The following is a 19,915-nucleotide window of genomic DNA, read 5'->3' as shown; positions in this document are numbered from 1 at the left end:
AAAAACAAAAAAAACCCAAACATCTTTGGAGAGCTTCTTCGGAAGGGGAGAAGGCCAAATGATGAGACAGAAGAAGAGCCGACAACTTCCAAGAAAAAGAAAACTGTATTTAAGAGACAAGATCAGCAGTCCTACTTAAAATACGGGTTTATCGCTTCAGGTGATTCTCATGCACCAAGCCCGCTCTGCATAATATGTGGCGACAGGCTCGCAAATGAGGCAATGAAGCCTTCTCGTTGAAGAGAAACAAGCGCAGGGCTCCCACTAATTACAACAACTACATTCAGGGTAATATTGAGTTGTTGTTTTTTTTTTTTTTTGATAGTTTGTTTTTATTCGTTTCTATTTTTCTAGGCGCAAAAAAGGTTGTGGACCGCTGGCTTAGAGCACCAATTGGGTGAAATCTTCCTGTGTGACTTTCTTCAATTCCTGCAAGAATATCAGCTTTGTGATCAACTAAACAGGCCCAGGTTTCACACTGAGAAAGTAAATTCAGTAAATTGAGACTAGATTTTCATTATATTTCAATAAATATACTTTCTGTGACATTTTTGTATGGTGGTGTGCCTTGTGATTTTTCTAATGTAAAATATGTGCCATGGCTCAAAAAGGTTGGGAAACACTGAGGTATAGGGGTCGGAATAGGCAAATAGTGGTTATGGTTAGGGTAAGTCTCCAGGAAATGAATGTAAGTCTATGTAATGTCCCCACAAGTGATGAAAAGTCCCTGGTGTGTTTGTGTGTGTGTGTCCAGAGACTTGGTGGAGGTGTTATTTAAAAGAAAATGACTAGTGCCTGATTTAGCGGCGAGGAAAAATAGACACACACACCAAACAAATAATATAAAATTTCCACTGAATCTGTCTTTGGACATGTTGACTGACAACCACTGCTGCAGGTTAAATTACTCAGTAAGGTGCAATCCAAGCTGACAGTAAATGAACGCAAGTCCATGGCGTTAATGACCTCCTCCCCGTTTTTGCAACAGTAACCTCCTGAAAGCTGGCTGTTGATGTGTCTCAGAGGGGGTGCTATGTTAGCATTGTTATTGTGAGCCTTTAGCTCAAAGCACTACTGTATCCAAGTAGAGGCTTACACAGGTGCTGCAGCAGAATTTCTGACTGGAATTTTTACTTGTTAATGCAAAAATTGCAAAATTCACTGGTTCTTGTGTTATCATCATTAGGTCTTGGACTCTCTCTCTCTCTCTCTCTTTCTATCTATCTATCTATCTATCTATCTGTCTCTCTCTATATATATATATATATAGATGTGTAGTGTGTGTGTGTGTGTGTGTGTGTACACACACACACACACACACACACACACACACACACACACACACACACACACACACACACACCAGGCTCCAAAGTAAGGCTCCAGAAATAGCTACATTGTCAGTATGTTGTTCATTTCCTCCAACAGTTTTGTTTTGTAAATTGATGAACCTCTTGGGACTGCTTGCAGGGATTTAGACATTAAGTTTTGTCCATTTAATTTGGACTGAAACCTAGATATTGTCAGTCCTGTCTTTCTTGCATTCACTAAGTGTCGCTCATTCTCAGTCTTTCTTCTTCCTGAGAAACAAAACAACCAGCTTTGTCTCTTGAGCTTTCACTATCTCTCTCTCTCTCTTTTACCTTTCTATCCGTCTGTGTATATCTCTCCCGGGACACAGCATGCCAGCGGGTGTTGTCACAGCTGAAGTGTTTTGGGAGTGAAGCATGATGGGAGATGTGTATCAAAGTGTGTGTCTTTACTTGTCTCTTGCTGCTGTTCAGGATATTCATATATACTGTGTGTGTGTGTGCGTATATATATATATATATATATATACGCACACACACACACACACACACGTGTATACTTGCAAAGTATAAAAACCACCCATGTCTAACCATGTCACTGATTGTTCATTTAAGTGTTAAGGTTGGGTTTGCACTTGATGCCGATACAAGATTAGTATTATTATTTCATGATGACAAAGAGATTTATTTTTATACTTTTCAGTAGCGTTGAGTGAAAGTTTAAAAATGTTTGCCACGTTAACATGTTAAAATGAATGCCACATGTTTGCACTTAAGTGTTAAGGTTTCTATTTTGAAAATAAAGTTGAGAAATAGAGAGACTTAAAATGTGTTTTGTCTTTTTCTCATTACTATATCACTATATCACTACTACTACTGTATCACTACTATACCAACAGTAACTAAACCCCAAAACCATGTTTTCAGCTGAAAACTATTATGTCTACGTATTTAGCAGTGTCTTTATATTTTAGTATCTGACACAATGACTTATGATGCAGCATAGATTCTTTTAAATGCATGCAAATGTATTATCCTTTACTTAACACCAACAATGAAACATTACAATGAGGTACGCTGCATTACAGATGCAACCATATGAACTTCACTTTACTTAAAGCATAAATTGATAACTTATGATCGTTCATGGAGTATTATATGAGCCCTTACAACAGTCTATTGTTGAGGTGTGTGTATAGAGGGATACAAGTAGTCAAAATGTATTATAAGCCCCATCAGTCAGTCTGTAGTTTATAACCTGTCAAGAGCACTCATAAGACCCTTGGATTTATAAGTCATTATAAGCTAGATTTATAGTTATTTGTAACTGTTGATATAGTGCACCATAAACCATTATGAGTGTAGTCATAATGCATTATGATTTATTATGAGCATTATAATTCACTATGAATGCACTCATAATGCACTATAGATGTGGTCTTCATAGAAAGTGTTACCACATAGTATTATTTCTTGATTAATATGTCAAATTATAGTTATTTACTTGCATTCCTGAACAGAAAAATTAGTTTTAGTGGTTGAATGTTATGCTTGATTAATTTCTGACTTCTCAGAGAAGCCCAGTGAGTCGGCTCAAATTTGGGTATAAAAAGGTGAATTCAGTTTGAAATTCCTCATTCCTGTTCAAAATGGTAAAACGTCAAGAGCTCACTGAAAATGAAAGTGAGTGAGTCCGCATTAAAGCACTTCATGATGCTGGATGGTCTCTGAGACAAACAGGGAAAGACATAAAGTGTTCTCACAGTGTGGTCAAGTATGCTTTGGAGTCAATTGCCGAGACTGGTACTTACAAAATGCGCCAAGGAAGAGGCACGAAACGAAAGTTAACTGAAGCAGATGTCAGACACCTCAAGATTTTAAGTACTAGAGACAGAAGGAAGACCACTGCTGATCTTCAGGCAGAGATTAATGCTTTTAGATCAGAGTCTGAGAAAGTCTCCAGAATGACCACAAGCAGACGACTGACGAAGAATCAGAGGGACAATCCCCTTTATTTGTCACACAGATTCATGCATCATGCCCACACACGCCATGCACTGGTGAAATTTGTCTTCCGCCTTTAACCCATCCTGGTCGTCCTTCCTCCGCGGCAGACCAGGAGCGGTGGGCTGCCATCCAACGCCGGCACCCGGGGGACCCAGTTCCTTGTGTCACCATTGGTCAGGTGGTGATCTTCTTGCATGTTTTTAGTGGGGGTATATTTTATGGAGGATACCCCAGGTGAACACGGGGAGAACATGCAAACTCCACACAGAAAAGCCTTTTTCTTCAAGCAGCAGGCACCGAAGGCATGGTGGAGGACACACCCCCGGTGCCCGCAGCGAGAATCGAACCCGGGACCTTCTTGCTGTGAGGCAACAGTGCCACCGTGCCACCACTGACGGAACAAGGCTTAAATTATTGAAGCCTGCAAACATCCAGAAACGCCTCAGATTTGCCAGGGAGCACAAACACTGGACTGTTGATGACTGGAGGAAGGTACTCTGGACGGACGAGTCCAAGTTTGAACTCTTCGGTCAGCATCATCGTGTTTATGTCCGCAGAAAAGCTGGAGAACGGTTTGATGCCAGATGCATTGCACCCACAGTGAAACACGGCGGAGATTCCATTATGGTATGGGGTTCCATTTGTGGAAATGGCATGGGCAAATTAGTGAAAATGGACGGTATCATGAACAAGACCGTCTACCATAACATTTTAGTGCATCATGGAATCCCTTCTGGACAGAATCTGATTGGGCGTGGGTTCATATACCAGTGACCCCAAGCATACTTCAAAACTGTGCAGAGACTATTTGACCAAGAAAAAGGAATCTGGAGTACTGGAACTGATGGACTGGCCAAGTCAAAGTCCGGATTTGAATCCTATGGAACAAATTTGGGACTTAGTAGGTTCAAAGATTGATCGCACAAAAGTTTCATTTAAAGCAAGTCTGTGGGAACAGCTGGAAACTCTTTGGAACTCAATAAGAAAAGAAAGTGTTGAAAAGTACATAAAAACAATGCCAGCAAGAATGCAAGCTGTTATCAAGGCCAAAGAAGGCCATACAAAATATTAAGTTTTTGGTTATTATGTGTGAAAAAGGACTATTTAGTTATTTCAGTTTGTTAATTGCCAAATAAATAACAATAACATTTTTAGTTTTAAACAAGTTTTTGAAAGATTTATAAAATATTTATGTTTTCTCGTTTTTTGACAGGTGGTCTAATAATTTTTTTTTTGTAAAGAACTTTTTTATTGAACCACAGCGAGTGAGACATATAGCAGCATCCGTACAACATTTTTTAAACATCTTGGAGGCGAGAAAGATGTTCTCCCACACATTGTTCCAGGAAATGTCATCATCTTTCAGATCAAAGTCCCTTTGCCATGCTCTGAGCATCAATAGGGTCTCTTGTTTCGGAGTAGGCCCATATTCTCTCTTAGAAACAGTAACCAGTAGTATAGCCTGGAAAGGAACCAACAGCCTTCAATGTCAAAAGTAGTATGGAACAGATAGATGTCTGTAATAAACAGGGCAGATCTTATGGTGAAGCCTGGGCCATGAAAAACTCCTCGCCATATCCTCAAGTGCCGATACTCTCCTCCCGCACCGTCTCGCACTCCTACTCCATCACTTCACATTCTTCGTCGCCTCCCGGGCGCCGTTCAGTGTAGCGTTGTTGTCTCCGTGCCAAAGCAGCCGCAGTATCATGTTCTGCAGGATGTTCCCCGTCACGTGCAGGCCGTGAATATGATGAGCTCTCTCTATCTGAACAGCTCTGTTACCGAGCAAGGGTATCCACTTGGAGAAAAGTGATTGCGTTGTCGCCCTCTCTGCCTGCACTGATTCCTGTAATCCGAACATTGTTTCTCCGGTTGTGGTCCTCTAACAGGGCGAGCTTCTGTTGAAACTTTTCAAGGCTGGTGGTCTGTAATATCTGCCGTTTCATGGTTCGCATATCTGCTTGGACCCTCTCAACTTTAGACATCAAGCCCCACACAACATCCATATGTGATGGAATCTAGGAAAACCCGTCGGATGTCGTGCTGGCACTTTTCCAGGAAAACGTAAATATAGGTCAAAAATAATGGTGAAAATATTGGTGAAATTGGGTTTTCTTTAAATTATTATTTTGCAACATCTTGTCTATCACTCCTGAAAATATCTCACGCACGCTGTTTGTTGTTACCCTACGAACAGCGCATGAAATCTGCCCCTAACGTGTTAGACTACATAGCCTACGAAGACAGTTTATCTATCATAGCAAATTGTGATGTTGTCGCTAATTATTATTGACAGTGTCGCTAACAATTCATGACAACATCACAATTAGCGGGACATGTGAAAAGTAATGGAAATGCGTGACTGTCCCGCACAAAGCGAGACATCTGGTCACCCTAATCATCAAAACATTATTTTGACACCTCAGTCAGATGCTGCGAGATACACAAAGAGAGATGTCAAAGCTTCAGAGACAGAGAGGGTTTGAGGTAGCTGGTCGTGTTCAGTTCTGTTTTTCTCAAAACTCTACTCCAAAAAATCCGACTGATCAGCTGACTTTGAGTGATCATAACACTTGATACAAACCAGACATAAAAATAATGAAAACAGATTTGAAAAGAGCTTGAAATAAGCTTCTAGGTGATATTAAAATCTCCAAAAGGTAAAATTTCGACATGTGACTGATTTTCCCAGATCCCATCACATATGGGCGTCCAAGTCCCTCTGAAGTTTCTTGACAGAGTCATTAACACTCCCACTGCATTGGTAATAGCACGGGTCACAACCATTTCCAACTAGTCACGCTGTTTGGCTAGGGCTGAAGAGATAGCTACTTCTATGCTAACTTTGGTAGCCGCCAAGCTGTTAGCATCCTGTTGCTTATGCTTCGCTGGGGGGTTTTGGTTGGCGAGTCAAATAACTTATTTTTGCCTGACATCCTATATGGCTCTCACTACCAAATATAACACTGCCGAGGTCTTTGAGATCAAATTATCAGTAAAAGTGGGGATATCACATGGGAGCTCTAGAGTCTTCCGACCATTGCGCTTGCCGGTCACGTAACCTCCCCCCAATAAATTTGTTAAGCATTGTATGTATACATACATACATATACATACATACATACATATATATATATATATGTATATATATATATATATATATATATATGTAAAACAATACTACTGTGGCTCACCTTTACGACAGGCCAGTAGTGCGGCTGCCCCAGCAGCTTGACAACAGCTGGGATACCATAGTGCAGCCGTACAGCATTCTGGGCCAGTTCGGCATCCTGGTGGCGTGATGTAAGGTGACGTAGGGCACAGACCGCTGGCTCAGCAACATCCTCCTTCTCCCCAGCACGAAGCACAGCATGGATCAACGCCTCCACACCACCATACTGAGTCACCAGAGTCTGAGGGGTAACAGGTTAAGCGAATGGAATAGCTCATCTGGAATACAGGTGTGCCGTGAAGCTTCATTTGCAGTATGAAAACCACTAAGTATAACACAGAAACTGATTTCAAAACATGGAGTGGAGAGAAAATAACGATAAATAAATGGCATGTGTGTACAGTGTGTGTAAGTGTGTGTGTCCAGGCTTGAAAGCAATGAGAATGCAGTCAATATCAGTATGATATATTGCTTTTGTAAATTGATTTTCCTCAGGAGTGCAGAATGCAGATTGTCTAAGGTAAAGAGCATACAGAGAAACTGCAATCTTTCATTAACTAAATACTGAAAGAAATATATTGGCTTTTCCTTTGGGTCTCTTCTCTTTTTTTTAAGAATTCACAGAATACACACTGTGAAGGCCCACAGGAAGACATCAAATTGTGACCAGCTTTCAAAAGCTCTGCATGGCACTCACATTTTATACTACAGCAGTTTCTGGGAATGTAAATTAAGGTGTGTATACATACACATTAAGACAACATCCTGAACTCCAGCGGATATGCAATTGTAACATGGATTCAAAAGCTAAATTACTATTATCCACTGGCTGACCATCAATTATCGAGGAAACACAGTCTACATAGATATTACCTTATTTCTGAAAATGAAGTCTACTTTCGGTCATGACTTTAACTGATCATAATAAATTACTTCATGAGTTCTTTTTGACACCAGAAAAAATAAATAAACAAATCAGTAAAGTAGCATGTAGCACTCATGATGAAGGAGAACGTCACAAAAACTGTCCAATAAATGAGATACTTACCTCTAGATTTGGTTGAAAAGAAGGCTGTGTGAACACAAACTGGGCCAGACCATAAAGCTAACAGTAAATCTTTTTTCCTTTAGTTCAGACCAAATGAAGGTTTTAGGGGGTGGTTAGCTGGGTTTTTTCTTCCCTGACAATACATTTAAAAAATATATCTGCAAGCAGTAATTCTGGGTTCAAACCCCTTTGTACCCCAAAAAAAGGAAGAAAAATTAAAGCAGCAACGCGGGGCTATCAGGCTTCACAAACATTAACGAAGTCACTTCATCAAGTTCAATTTTAGTTAAGCAAGAAGTGAAGTCAATCATATGACTTTTTCCTTATCACAAAACCTGCAGCATTTCAATAGTAATGCACTCAAAGTTCTGCCATTTGTCTCACCTTAATAAGATTTGTATGAAACTCAGTGGAAATGTTCAAGAGGTAGGACAGGATGCCTCTAGTGAGTTTACTCAGGACTGCTGAGAGGCATCCACGGTTATGAGCAAATATGTGATAGGCCACACCCACTTGCACCAATCAATATTGCACTTCAGATTTTGGTTAATACTTGAGCCCGGAGCCTGCACACCAAAAGTGGTGATATTCTGTCCATTGGTTTTTCAGGTACATGTTTTTGGTGTTTGTGGTGGCCCCTCTGTGTGTGTCAAAATGGTTGGCTATGCCTATTCCCAAACATGGTGTAAAGATGTATGATGATTGTCATCTCATTTGTGTCTCATAAATGGGACTCAGTAATCAAACATATGACTTACAACATCGAACATTTCGTTCACCATATAGTAATCGAAATTATGTGTCATAATAATGACATAGAAAGTCAAAATCTTGACATGGTATCTCGTGCTATAAGACAAAAATTTGGGATTTAAAATGGGTGTTTAATTCGTTGAGAATGTTGAACTACACTACAGTATGTGTATCTCATTCTCTACCATCCAAGAAGAGGGAGTTACAGCTGCAGATTAATACCCATGGTTTGGGAATCACATGTTCAACTCTCACATATAGAATATAATAGAAATGTTCAGATGTCCACAAACATTTGACCTCTCATTATTGTTACCTTGTTGCGTGAGTTATTACAGGTGAGGTTGGACAGGATACCAGTTGCACAGGTCAACATGTTGACATCATCTGAGCCCAGCTGGGTGACCAGTATCTGCAACAGACCATCTAACCCCTCCTGCAAAGACAGCCCGGTGGAGACAGACCAAGCAAGAGATCAAATGTTCAAATCCGAGCAGCGATAGCTTGGCTTAAGTACAGCTTCCACACAGCAGGGTTATAAGTCACACTGTGTGACGACTCAGCCATTGATAGTAAAATATCACTATAGTTATAGTTATTTCCATCTCATATCAAATAAACGTAACCAATTGCTTCACATTTTTGTTCACATGATGAAACACTGGATATAAGGTAAACTTAAGTGGGCTGAAAAGATGTGTTGTGAAACCTGCAATTGTTTCTGTTAAAAAACATTTTTTTACAATTTGAACATGGGCGACTGTGGCTCAGGTAGAGAGGGTTGTCCACTGAAGCTTAGCCGTTCAATCCACAGCTCCTCCAGTCCAAAATTGCTCTGTATGCTGTATTTTGCCAGTTACATCACCATGATCAACATGGAAATATCCATGTGATGGGATTACCTGTTGCTGCACCTGGAATATGGAGGAGACAAAGGGAAAACAGGGTCTTGGGGCAGGATGGGCTTTTCAATGGTACACTAAGAACTATAACATTGTAAGCACAGTGGTAACATTCTCAACCATCTGTACACTGCCTCCTCCCCACTTAGGCAAATCAGTCCATATTGCCAGTCCAGCCTCTGCCTACCTAAAGGAAGAAACTCAAAACCAGGCAGACCAATATTGTGGACCAACTCAGGTGACTTAGCAGAATACAGGAAATCCATGGCTTGTGTGGCTTTAGGCAATATAGGTAGATGAGCACATGTAGTTTGTGTTTTGAATAATTCAAGTTACTTACCTGTGCAGAGCAAATTAAGCTGCAGCTGAACCATCCATTCTAATGAAAAGTTGCAGTGCCGGCTCATTCAATAGGCTAGACTATGAAAACATAGCTAAGAGATTTAATTTCCTGCAGCATTGTGGATGTTTAACAGTTTAATGTTAGTAATTGTTGTATTGCAACATTTTTGGAAAAGGCCTAGTACAGTGGAAGTGGCTGAGATGTGTCAGTTTGGGGAGAGAATGAATAAAATGCTGCCTTTCAGGTGCTATGTCTGTGCCACCAGATACAGTGCCTTGAGAACTGAAACTCTGTCTAACTATCTAAACAAGGAGTCTGTTAAGATCCGCGAACCTCTCTGTTCCTAGTGTCCTCAGCTCGAGATGACCTGCCACTACCACCTGCCAACCGGCCTGCAGAGGACGAGCCAACTGGGGAGAGCTTGCTTGTCACCCGCTGAACGCCTCCGCAAGATCCGGGCAGGTGAGTGTATTTACGGTGGCCAGATGGCTCATTTCTTGCCTAAATGTCCGCTGTGACCAAAAGACAAGGCTTGTCAGTAGGTATGGGGCGCTGACGAGCCCTGTCTCCCAAAATCCTCCTTCAGCCAAACCATGAAAATTCTAGATAAGAGCTTCACTATATGTGAGAGAGGAAGTTCTTTCTTTACTGGCCCTAATAGATTCCGGAGCAGAGGATAACCTGCTGGACGAACGAACGGCAAGACAGGCTGGTTGCAGGTTGGAGACTCTGGAAAAGCCTATTAAGGCATACGCTCTGAATGGCAAGATTCTCACTGAGGTAACGCACTGCACCACTCCTGTTAGAATGCACATTTCAGCAAACCATCATGAGGAGATATCATTTTTAATTATCCAGCCTCCCCATTCTCCATTGTTTCTTGGACATCCGTGGTTGCAACTCCACAACCCTCAAAATTTTGGGCTGGAGTTCTCACTGCCATTCTCTCTGTCTCCGCTCAGCCAGTCTTCCGGCTGGTGGAGTTTCCAGTTCTGTCTCTAACTCTCCTGAATCTCCAGATCTCTCCAACGTTCCCTCGGTGTACCATGACCTTCAGGAGGTATTTAGCAAGGAGAATGCTCTGTCTCTACCCCTGCATCAGCTCCTCTCCCCACCAGTCAACTATACAACCTATCCTGGCCTGAAAGAGAGGCAATGGAGCAATACATCACTGACTCACTAGCAGCAGGTATTATCCGACCTTCATCCTCACCTCTGGGGGCAGGATTCTTCTTCATGACAAAGAAAGACAAGACACTCAGACCATGTATTGACTTCCGGGGTCTCAATGACATCACTATTAAAAATAAATATTCTCTGCCCTGAATGAACTCCTAAGACCTAAGAAATGCTTACCACCTGGTTAGAATAAAGGAGGGGGACGAGTGGAAGACAGCATTCAACATTCCCCCGGGCCACTTTGAATATGGTCATGCCTTTTGGTCTTACCAATGCTCCAGCCATGGCCAGGCCCTCATAAACAGCATTCTGAGAGACTTTATTAATCAATTTGTCTTTTTCTAAGTGAATGACATCCTGATTTCCTCACGTTCTGCTGAGGAGCATGAGACTCACGTCCAGCAGGTGCTCACTCGCCTACTGGAGAACAAGCTGTTTGTTAAGGCTGAAAAGTGTAAGTTTCATGCCACTTTGTGTCTTTTCTTGGTTTCGTCATCCAGTAAGCCTGAAAGCTGACACGGAGAGGGTGAAAGCGGTGAAGCAGTGGCCTGTTCTTGAGAGAAGTTGCAGCGATCTCTGGGGTTCGCAAACTTCTATCGAAGGTTTGTCTTAGACTATAGCAAAATTGCTGCCTCATGGACCAAGCCAACTTCTACCAAAGTGAAGTTTAGCTGGTCAGACGAGGCAGACAGAGCCTTCAGCAAACTCAAGGGGCTTTTCACCTTAGCTCTGGTATTGCTACAGCCTGACCCCAACAAGCAATTTATTGTGAGGGTGGATGCCTCGGATACCGGGGTGGAGGCAGTGCTGTCCCAATGGACAGGTGCATCCCTATACTTTTTTTTCCTCTCGTCTCTCCCCCACAAAACAAAACTACGACATGGGAAACCGGGGACTGTTGGCCATGAAACTAGCATTGGAGGAGTGGAGACACTGGTTGGAGGGAACTGAACAGCCCTTCATAGTGTGGATGGATCATAAAAACCTGGCACATATCAAGACAGCAAAACATTTGAACTCCAGACAAGCCAGGTGGGCCCTGTTCTTTAATCAATTCAACTTCTCTCTGATTTACAGAGCAGGATCCCCGAACCCTGAGCCCGGTAACAGACCTGCTAATAAGCTTTTTGTTCCTCCATCAGTCCGTTCGCAGATCCTTCACTGGTCACATGCCTCCCACCTGGCCTGTCACCCCGGAGCCAACCGCATCATCTCCCTGCTCCGTCAACACTTCTGGTGGCCGTCTCTCGAGCAGAAACCCGGGAGTATGTTGCTGCCTGTTCCATCTGTGCATGGAGCAAAGCCTCCCATCAGGCACCGGCTGGCCTCCTCCATCCCCTGCCTGTCCTGGAAGACCCTGGTCCCACATTGCTGTGGATTTCGTGCCTCTATGAAGATCCATCCTACTTTCCATGTCTCTCAGTTAAAACCATTGTCCACCAGTAACCTTTGCCCTCTGTCCAAACTCCCTCCACCCGCCCAGCTCATCGACGGAGGCTTTTTCCTTTGTCACTCACGTGTGCTTATGTCTTTTCAGTGCCTGCCAGCCACGTTCAACCTCTATTCAGCCTCAACCTCCCTCGTGGTGTTTTTGTTTGTTCCACTCATTTGAGTGTGCCACTTCTAAATTAAGGTAAAGCCTAACAGAGTCAAGCAGGCTCCCTTACCAACCTGTTCCCACAAAGTTGGAACCATGGAATTGTCCAAAATCTCTTGGTATCCTGAAGCATTCAGAGTTCCTTTCACTGGAACTAAGGGAACAAACCCGGCTCCTGAAAAACAACCCCACACCGTAATCCCCCCTTCACCAAACTTTACACTTGGTACAATGCTGTCAGACAAGTACCGTTCTCCTGGCAACCTCCAAACTCATACTCGTCCATCAGATCACCAGATGGTGAAGCGCGATTCATCAATCCAGTGAATGTGTCACAACTGCTCTAGAGTCCAGTGGCAGCATGCTTTACATCACTGCATCCAATGCTTTGCATTGCACTTGGTGATGTATGGCTTGGATGCAGCTGCTCAGCCATGGAAACCCATTCCATGAAGCTCCCTATGCACTGTTCTTGAGCTAATCTGAGGGCCCAATGAAGTCTGGAGGTCTGTAGCGATTGACTCTGCAGAAAGTTGGTGACCTTTGCACACTATGCGCTTCAGCATCCGCTGACCCAGCTCCGTCATTTTACATGGCCTACCACGTCATGGCTGAGTTGCTGTCATTCCCAATCGCTTCCACTTTGTTACAATACCACTGACAGTTAACTGTGGAATATTTAGGAGTGAGGAAATTTCACGACTGGACTTGTTGCACAGGTGGCACCCTATCACAGTACCATGCTGGAATTCACTGAGCTCCTGAGAGTGACCCATTCTTTTACAAATGTTTGTAGAAACAGTCTGCATGCCTTGGTGCTTGATTTTATACACCTGTGGCCAGGCAAGTGATTGGAACACCTGATTTCAATTATTTGGATAGGTGAGTGAATACTTTTGGCAATATAGTGTATGTCTCTGTAGGCAGAGTGGGATGTCACAGGTTATACTCTTCTCCCCTAGAACTAGAATTAGTGCTTCTGGCAATAGTACCATTGGCAGTAGCAGTAGTAGCATTAATAGTAGTAGTGGGAGTTGTCGGTGAATCAATATATACCTGTTTTGTTGCAGCATCTGACAGATTGCGGAGTGTCCACAGACAGTTCTGGATCAGACGCTGACTGGAACCTGTAAGATGTTGGCCCAAAGCCTGCATACCACCTGAACACAGATATGAAAATACAGTTAGAAACTATACAAACATCTATACTGAATGTTCTACATTATTGCTCAGTGATGTGGACATACCAGCCTCTACTATGGCTGGCTTGTTGCTGGGACAGACAGACAGCACTTTGAGAACGCGGCTCGTGGTCCACAGTAGTTTCTCATAGTTGTAGTTCCTCATAATGAACACCAGACCCTCTGGGCCTCCATTTGCTAAGATGATCAGCTGATAAGAAACAGGAAGTAAGACGTGTAATTCTGTATTAAATGAGTTTACACAAGAAGGCCTTTCTACCTAATGTCAATGTCCTCTCCTCACCTTGCTCTCCTGGTTGCCATAGGACAAGAGCTGCAAACAGTCAGTGGTGATGGCCAGAAACTTGGGGTTACTTTTTTTCAGTAAGGGAACCATCCTCTGCAGGCCATCAGCAAGACGCACTGCCATCTTGGCTCCTTCTTGGTGCAGCAGCAAATTGTGGAGGGTGGTGATGGCATAAAATAAGACTGATTCCACTGGAGAACTGCTTAAGTGACATAAATAGATGGAGAGAGAAAGGAAATGATACAGATATTTCATAAAATTAACCAATTTCCTAGGGGATTAAACAATGTATGATTATATGTATGTTCCACGCAAGTTTATAGGACATGGGGTGATGAAGCTTTTGCAGTTAGTATTGCTTGCTCCCAGCACCATCCACCATTATTAAGCAGTTTAAAAGGAATAAAAGACAAGTGTGTGTGCGTGTGTGTGTATGTGTGTGTGTGTGTGTGTGTGTGTGAGAGAGAGAGAGAGAGAGAGGGAGAGGGAATGAGTGTTCTCATTGGAAATGTCCATAGAAATCACTGAGACATTAGTATGTATGAGTAACTTTTTGAACTTTTAACCGAACAACCATCCTTCTCAGCAAAATCAACTGTTTTGTGAATATACAGTTGTGCTCATAAGTTTACATACCCTGGTGGAATTTATGATTTCTTGCCCATTTTTCAGAGAATACGAATGATAACAAAAAAACTTTTCTTTTGCTCATGGTTAGTGGTTGGGTGAAGCTATTTATTGTCAAAAAAAAACTGTGTTTACTCTTTTTAAATCAAAATGACAACAGAAACTACCCAAATGACCCTGATCAAAAGTTTACATACCCTGGTGATTTTGGCCTGATAACATGTGTGTGTGTATAAAAGGTCAGTGAGTTTCTGGGCTCCTGACAGACCCTTGCATCTTCATCCAGTGCTGCACTGACGTTTCTGGATTCTGAGTCATGGGGAGAGCAAAAGAATTGTCAAAGGATCTGTGGAAAAAGGTAATTGAACTGTATAAAACAGGAAAGGGATATAAAAAGATATCCAAGGAATTGAGAATGCCAATCAGCAGTGTTCAAACTAATTGAGAAGTGGAAACTGAGGGAGTCTGTTGAAACCAAGCCACGGTCAGGTAGACCAACAAAAATTTCAGCCACAACTGCCAGGAAAATTGTTCGGGATGCAAAGAAAAACCCACAAATAACTTCAGCTGAAATACAGGACTCTCTGAAAAAAGGTGGTGTGGCTGTTTCAAGATGCACAATAAGGAGGCACTTAAAAAATGGGCTGCATGGTTGAGTCAGAAAAAACTGGAGAAAAATTTGCACTCATCAGCCATGCGCATGGGATGTACTTGGATGTTCCAACATGACAGCAATCCAAAACACAAGGCCAAGTCGACCTGTCATTGGCTACAGAGGAATAAAGTGAAGGTTCTGGAGTGGCCATCTAAGTTTGAGCTGGTACCAAAACATCATGGGTCCATCTCTTCAGCATCAGTGATACTGGACTCTGTGCAGGTTCCTCACCTCACCAAGTGATATTATAAGACAATACCCACCTTACCACAGCCTGTTCACCCTGCTGCCATGTGGGAAGCACAGAAGTATATGCTGTAATACCACCTGACTACAGAGTAGCTTCTCTCCTCAGGTTGTGAGACTCCTCAACTCATCCTTCATAGTCCACCATAAAAAATGTATTTTATTTTTATGACTTATTTATTCATTCATCGGTATAATTTCTGGTTTATTAGTAGCATGGGAACACACTTCATTTTACAACCCTGTGTTGTAGAATGATAAATGAATGAATGGACTGTATACCTCACTGCTGAAATGTGAAAAGGCTCATATAGGTAATCGAAACAGGGTTGAAATAGGAAGATGCTCATATGGGCTGGAAGGTGATGTCAAGCGACCTGTTTTGTCATTCAGGTTAGAAGACTTGATGTGTCAAGTCAGTCATCACAAAGGAAAGAGCAAATAATGGATGTATTATTATGACAGTAAAGCTTATCTGAATTCGTAGTCAGCTTATATCCATAGAACATACATAAACTCTGTCAGTACGGGTATGTTGTACGAAAAGAATTAATTGGAGAATGAGAACCAGGAGTATTCTTATATTAATGCATATTTCCTATGTTGAACACACACACACACACACACACACACACACACACACACACAGACTTCCTTATGCAGAAGGTTGCAGAGGGTGACAGTGGCAAAGAACAAAACAGCGAGGGTGGGAGTGTGTATTAATAGGCAAAGGTGAAGAGGGACAGCATGAGAAAAGCTTCATGTTGACGACATGAATGGAAGCCACACACACACCAAATAGGCTGCTCTCTGTGAAGCTCTCTTCGTTTAGATTTGTTTTATTCAATTTTCTGCCACTTTCTGTGTGAATTAAGCTCCCAAATCAATTATGAGTGTGAATAATCCTCTGTTAAGCCTCAGTGTAAGGGATTAACTCTGCAGCCCTGCCTGGGCATTGGAAAGGCCCCAAATTTGGTGCAAAAATTGAAGGCTAGCCTTGTAGTGTCACCTGATACAGTTTTCAATTGGTCTCTGGTTGCCATATTGGATGTAGAACACTTTCAATATGTCATCGCATGGCAATCTGAAAAACTTGAAATTTCGCTTACTTTTCTCTCTGCTAAACTTCGTTAAACTACTGAATGCTTCATTCCACAGTTTCTGTTTACAGAAAGGGCGTCTTTCATCTGTTGTGTTTATAATCAGGACACAAACTGAATGAATTGCAGATACGTCATATCAACAACGTTTACTCATTTTCATTGTTTGTCCTACAATATCCATGGCTAAAGCAGCTATAAGCAATACTTTTATTACAATGCATCAAATGAAAATGTGATCTGGAGAGGTCACTCATAGTGATGAACCTACAATATATTCTTTGCTTCGCAGAACTGTTTTGGATCAGTTTCATCTTTCTTTTGACTCTGTTACAGCATTAAAAGAAATAATAATAATAAGCAATAACTCAAAATACAAGAACTCCACTGTAGTTTTTGCTTGTCATATCTTCAGTTTCAGATACCTAAAATTAATTTTGTCTAGTGATATCTTAGTTTGAGATATCCAACAAGACAATCAATATGTCTTTAAAAATGTGCTTAATCAAAGTTTCAAACCCCTTTCAGGATTAGACAAAGATAACTCTATGTATTGTCTTCCATTTTATCTGCAATGCAGATAGTTAAGTAAAAGTTTAATTTGTTTCACTAAACTGAAACACCTAAACAGAATCGTCAAGCTATCTCAATATTTTGTGCTTTCTGACAAGTTCTGCATTAGTTTTATTATTTCAAAAAAATCTATATTTGAATATACATAGATTTGAATCCTGTTGCTCAAACCCATGCTCCATACACACCAGCTGCCAGCTGTTGAATGTTGGTAACAGCACTAAATGATAATCCCATTGATGCAGAAAAAGTCTGTATATAAAATAATGATAAATAAATAAAATAAAAATGTCAATAATACTGTATGTATTGCTACCTCTGATAATCTGCATACTCCAATTCTTTTGACATGGTTGCTCATTTATAAAGACTCTGTCCATGCCTGTTTTCTTATAGCACGGCCTTATCCTGTGCACACCTGCCCTTTCATCATGCACCGTTGAAAAGCCAATTTCCAATTGACCTTGGACCTGCCATCTACTTTTCCAAATATCATCATGCCAGCTGACTCTTTCAGACTCAGAACTCAGCAAATATCTGATTTTAAGGGTTTATCCAACATTATGCCTGTGTCCATATTCATGTCTGTGTAAGATGCAGCTTAAAGCGGAAATGACTCAAAATGAATGATAATGTTGCTTTGGAACCGCTACATGTGTAAAAAGGCAACAGTTTGATGATAAGTTTGCCATATCAACTTTCAAGATGATGATATGTCAATATTGTGTTCACAGCTTGTTTCTGCTGACCCCATGTTATTTTAAGTTTAAAGGACTGGTCTCACTGGACAACCACTTATTTTTTTGCCATGCAATACCACTAAAATTGAATTTAACTAATTTTACTTGAATTTACTAAGACACTATTTACTAAGAAGCATGCTACCTTAACATGCGGACCAGTGCTGGTATCCCTCCAGACTTGAATATGGCCAACAGTCCCTCCCTCTGGTGTGACAGGCTGTGCAGCACACTGGCCGTGCAGCGTGCTGTCTCCATGTCAACTGCTGTCGTCATGGCACGCACCACAGCACCCACCATGGCTGGAGACTGTACCAGCACCCGACGACTGGCCTCCTTACGGGTCAGCTGGTTGACTATCATGGCCGCCTTGTTCACCACAACCTTAAGAATAGAGAGAATAACTGTGTGTAGAAAATGTGTGTGAAAGCTCAATAAACGCATTTATGGTAATACAGTGTCAGTATCATACCGGGTCGTCATCTGCCAGCAGCTTGGTGAGCTCTGGCACCGCCCTCGTGGCCAGCTCAGCATCATCCTGGTAGTTTATCAGGTGGACAATAGCTGTCTTTAGCAGCTGGGAAGGTTCAGCCAGTCGTTGTACATTGCTCTGCTGTGTAGGATCTGACTGAACAGGCATTGCCGCCTCCCCCTCCACCAGGGTCTCAGGGAACATGGCGGCCCTCACGCGCTGAGCCCGGGTTAGTGAGTACTGAGCATCTAAGTCTGTCATGGGGAGATGGACATAGGAGAGGAAGAGGAAGAATGTCGCACAACTGGTGTTTGTTTGTTTGAATGCGTTTAAACAGTTTAAAAAAAAACAAAAAAAAAACCTCTAGACCATTGAATACAAAAACAATCCCACAATTACACCCTCATGGATGTATGGCTTCACTACATAAATGTCTGTCCAGACTCATACTGTATATGTAGTGAAGATTTGAAGGACTTTAATAAAAAGGTATTTAGTGTACTTTTCGGAAAAATGGAAGTTATCACTATTTGAGATGTATGATTCCAGTGAATAATTACCCGTGCGAAACATGCTGTCTTCAATTAGAGACTATATTTCCAAAGGAATACAATGACAACTACCTGAATCTCAATATCAGCTGAACCCATGACCTTGCGGTGGACTACTGCATACCATAATGTTTGTCTATCCTGTACTTGTAACATCTATTGCCTGTCTGCCCATCCTGGAAGGGGGATCCCTCCTCTGTTGCTCTTGCTGAGGTTACTTCCATTTTGCCCATGAATGGGAGTTGTTCCTCATCCAAGTCAAGAGTCTACGGAGGATGTTATTTGTTGTACAGATTTTGAAGCTGTTTGAGGTAAATTTTTTGATTTGTGATATAGGGATTGATAAATAAAATTGCTTTGACTTAACTTCATTAAGATTTGCTGTTCTGTTATGGGTCTATTAAAGGGTAAGCTCATTGAGAGAAACAAAAAATGGAGTCAAATTCCTTGAATGCACTCAAAACCTTGGCCAATAAAGCTGATTCTAATTGTATAGAAAGTTGTAACCATGACAGTACACAATCCTTCGGAAAATTACTGTTGTTGCAAATAAACTAGAAACTTTAAAATGTGTCACATGCATCTTCAACCAAACAGCACAAAAGATCTATACAATCACCACAGTTTCAGATTAGTGATTAGATTAGTGTCACTAATTCATTATCCAACTAATTTTGAAATATGTTTACAATCTCCTCTTCTGTTCCTGAGGTATATTGGTGAATAGTGGCCAAAAATGTTTTTGCAGAACATAATGATGTCACAGTGAAAATGACCTTTGACCTTTTGCACCACTTCATCATTTCGTAATAGACATTTGTGTGAAATTTTGTCATAATGATATGATAATGATAATAAGCATATGTATGAATGAATGAACAGGCAGCACTAAAAACATATGTTAGTTCCAGAGGTCTGCAGGCTGCAGTTTCACACACACACACACACAGAGAGAGAGCGAGAGAGAGAGAGAGAGTTGTAGCCAAGACAGACTTATTTGGGCTTTGTACGACAACAGGAAGCAACTTCCAACTCCAACTTGATTTCAAGAAGCTGTGTAATTTGATTGTGTTGGAGCAGTTCAAGCAGAAACAGACAAAGGTCATGCAGACGTACTTGAATATCCTCAATGTTGAAACCGTGTTTAAGGCT

The 19,915-nt window shown here is 41.6% G+C and overlaps 1 protein-coding gene across 2 annotated transcripts in view; it reads right to left on the bottom strand.

Moving 5' to 3' along the window:
* LOC143334012 (junction plakoglobin a-like) overlaps window positions 1–19,915 on the bottom strand; it is a 159,100-nt gene that overhangs the window by 35,130 nt on the left and 104,055 nt on the right. Inside the window, exons 4-10 of one of the 2 annotated variants that reach the window (XM_076752473.1) lie at window positions 18,213–18,466; window positions 17,886–18,124; window positions 13,797–13,998; window positions 13,559–13,703; window positions 13,368–13,471; window positions 8,607–8,726; window positions 6,512–6,730 (exon numbers count right to left, since the gene is read on the bottom strand). In XM_076752473.1, coding sequence (XP_076608588.1) covers window positions 6,512–6,730; window positions 8,607–8,726; window positions 13,368–13,471; window positions 13,559–13,703; window positions 13,797–13,998; window positions 17,886–18,124; window positions 18,213–18,466 — 1,283 coding nt within the window. Of the gene's footprint in view, window positions 1–6,511; window positions 6,731–8,606; window positions 8,727–13,367; window positions 13,472–13,558; window positions 13,704–13,796; window positions 14,002–17,885; window positions 18,125–18,212; window positions 18,467–19,915 lie in introns of both variants that reach the window. The other variant, XM_076752472.1, reaches the window with a different exon arrangement.

The sequence above is a fragment of the Chaetodon auriga genome, chromosome 16 (assembly GCF_051107435.1).
Source record: "Chaetodon auriga isolate fChaAug3 chromosome 16, fChaAug3.hap1, whole genome shotgun sequence".
NCBI classification, from domain to species: domain Eukaryota; kingdom Metazoa; phylum Chordata; class Actinopteri; order Chaetodontiformes; family Chaetodontidae; genus Chaetodon; species Chaetodon auriga.
The sequence above is the reverse complement of the archived record's forward strand: the minus strand, read 5'-3'. Positions and strand labels throughout refer to the sequence as shown.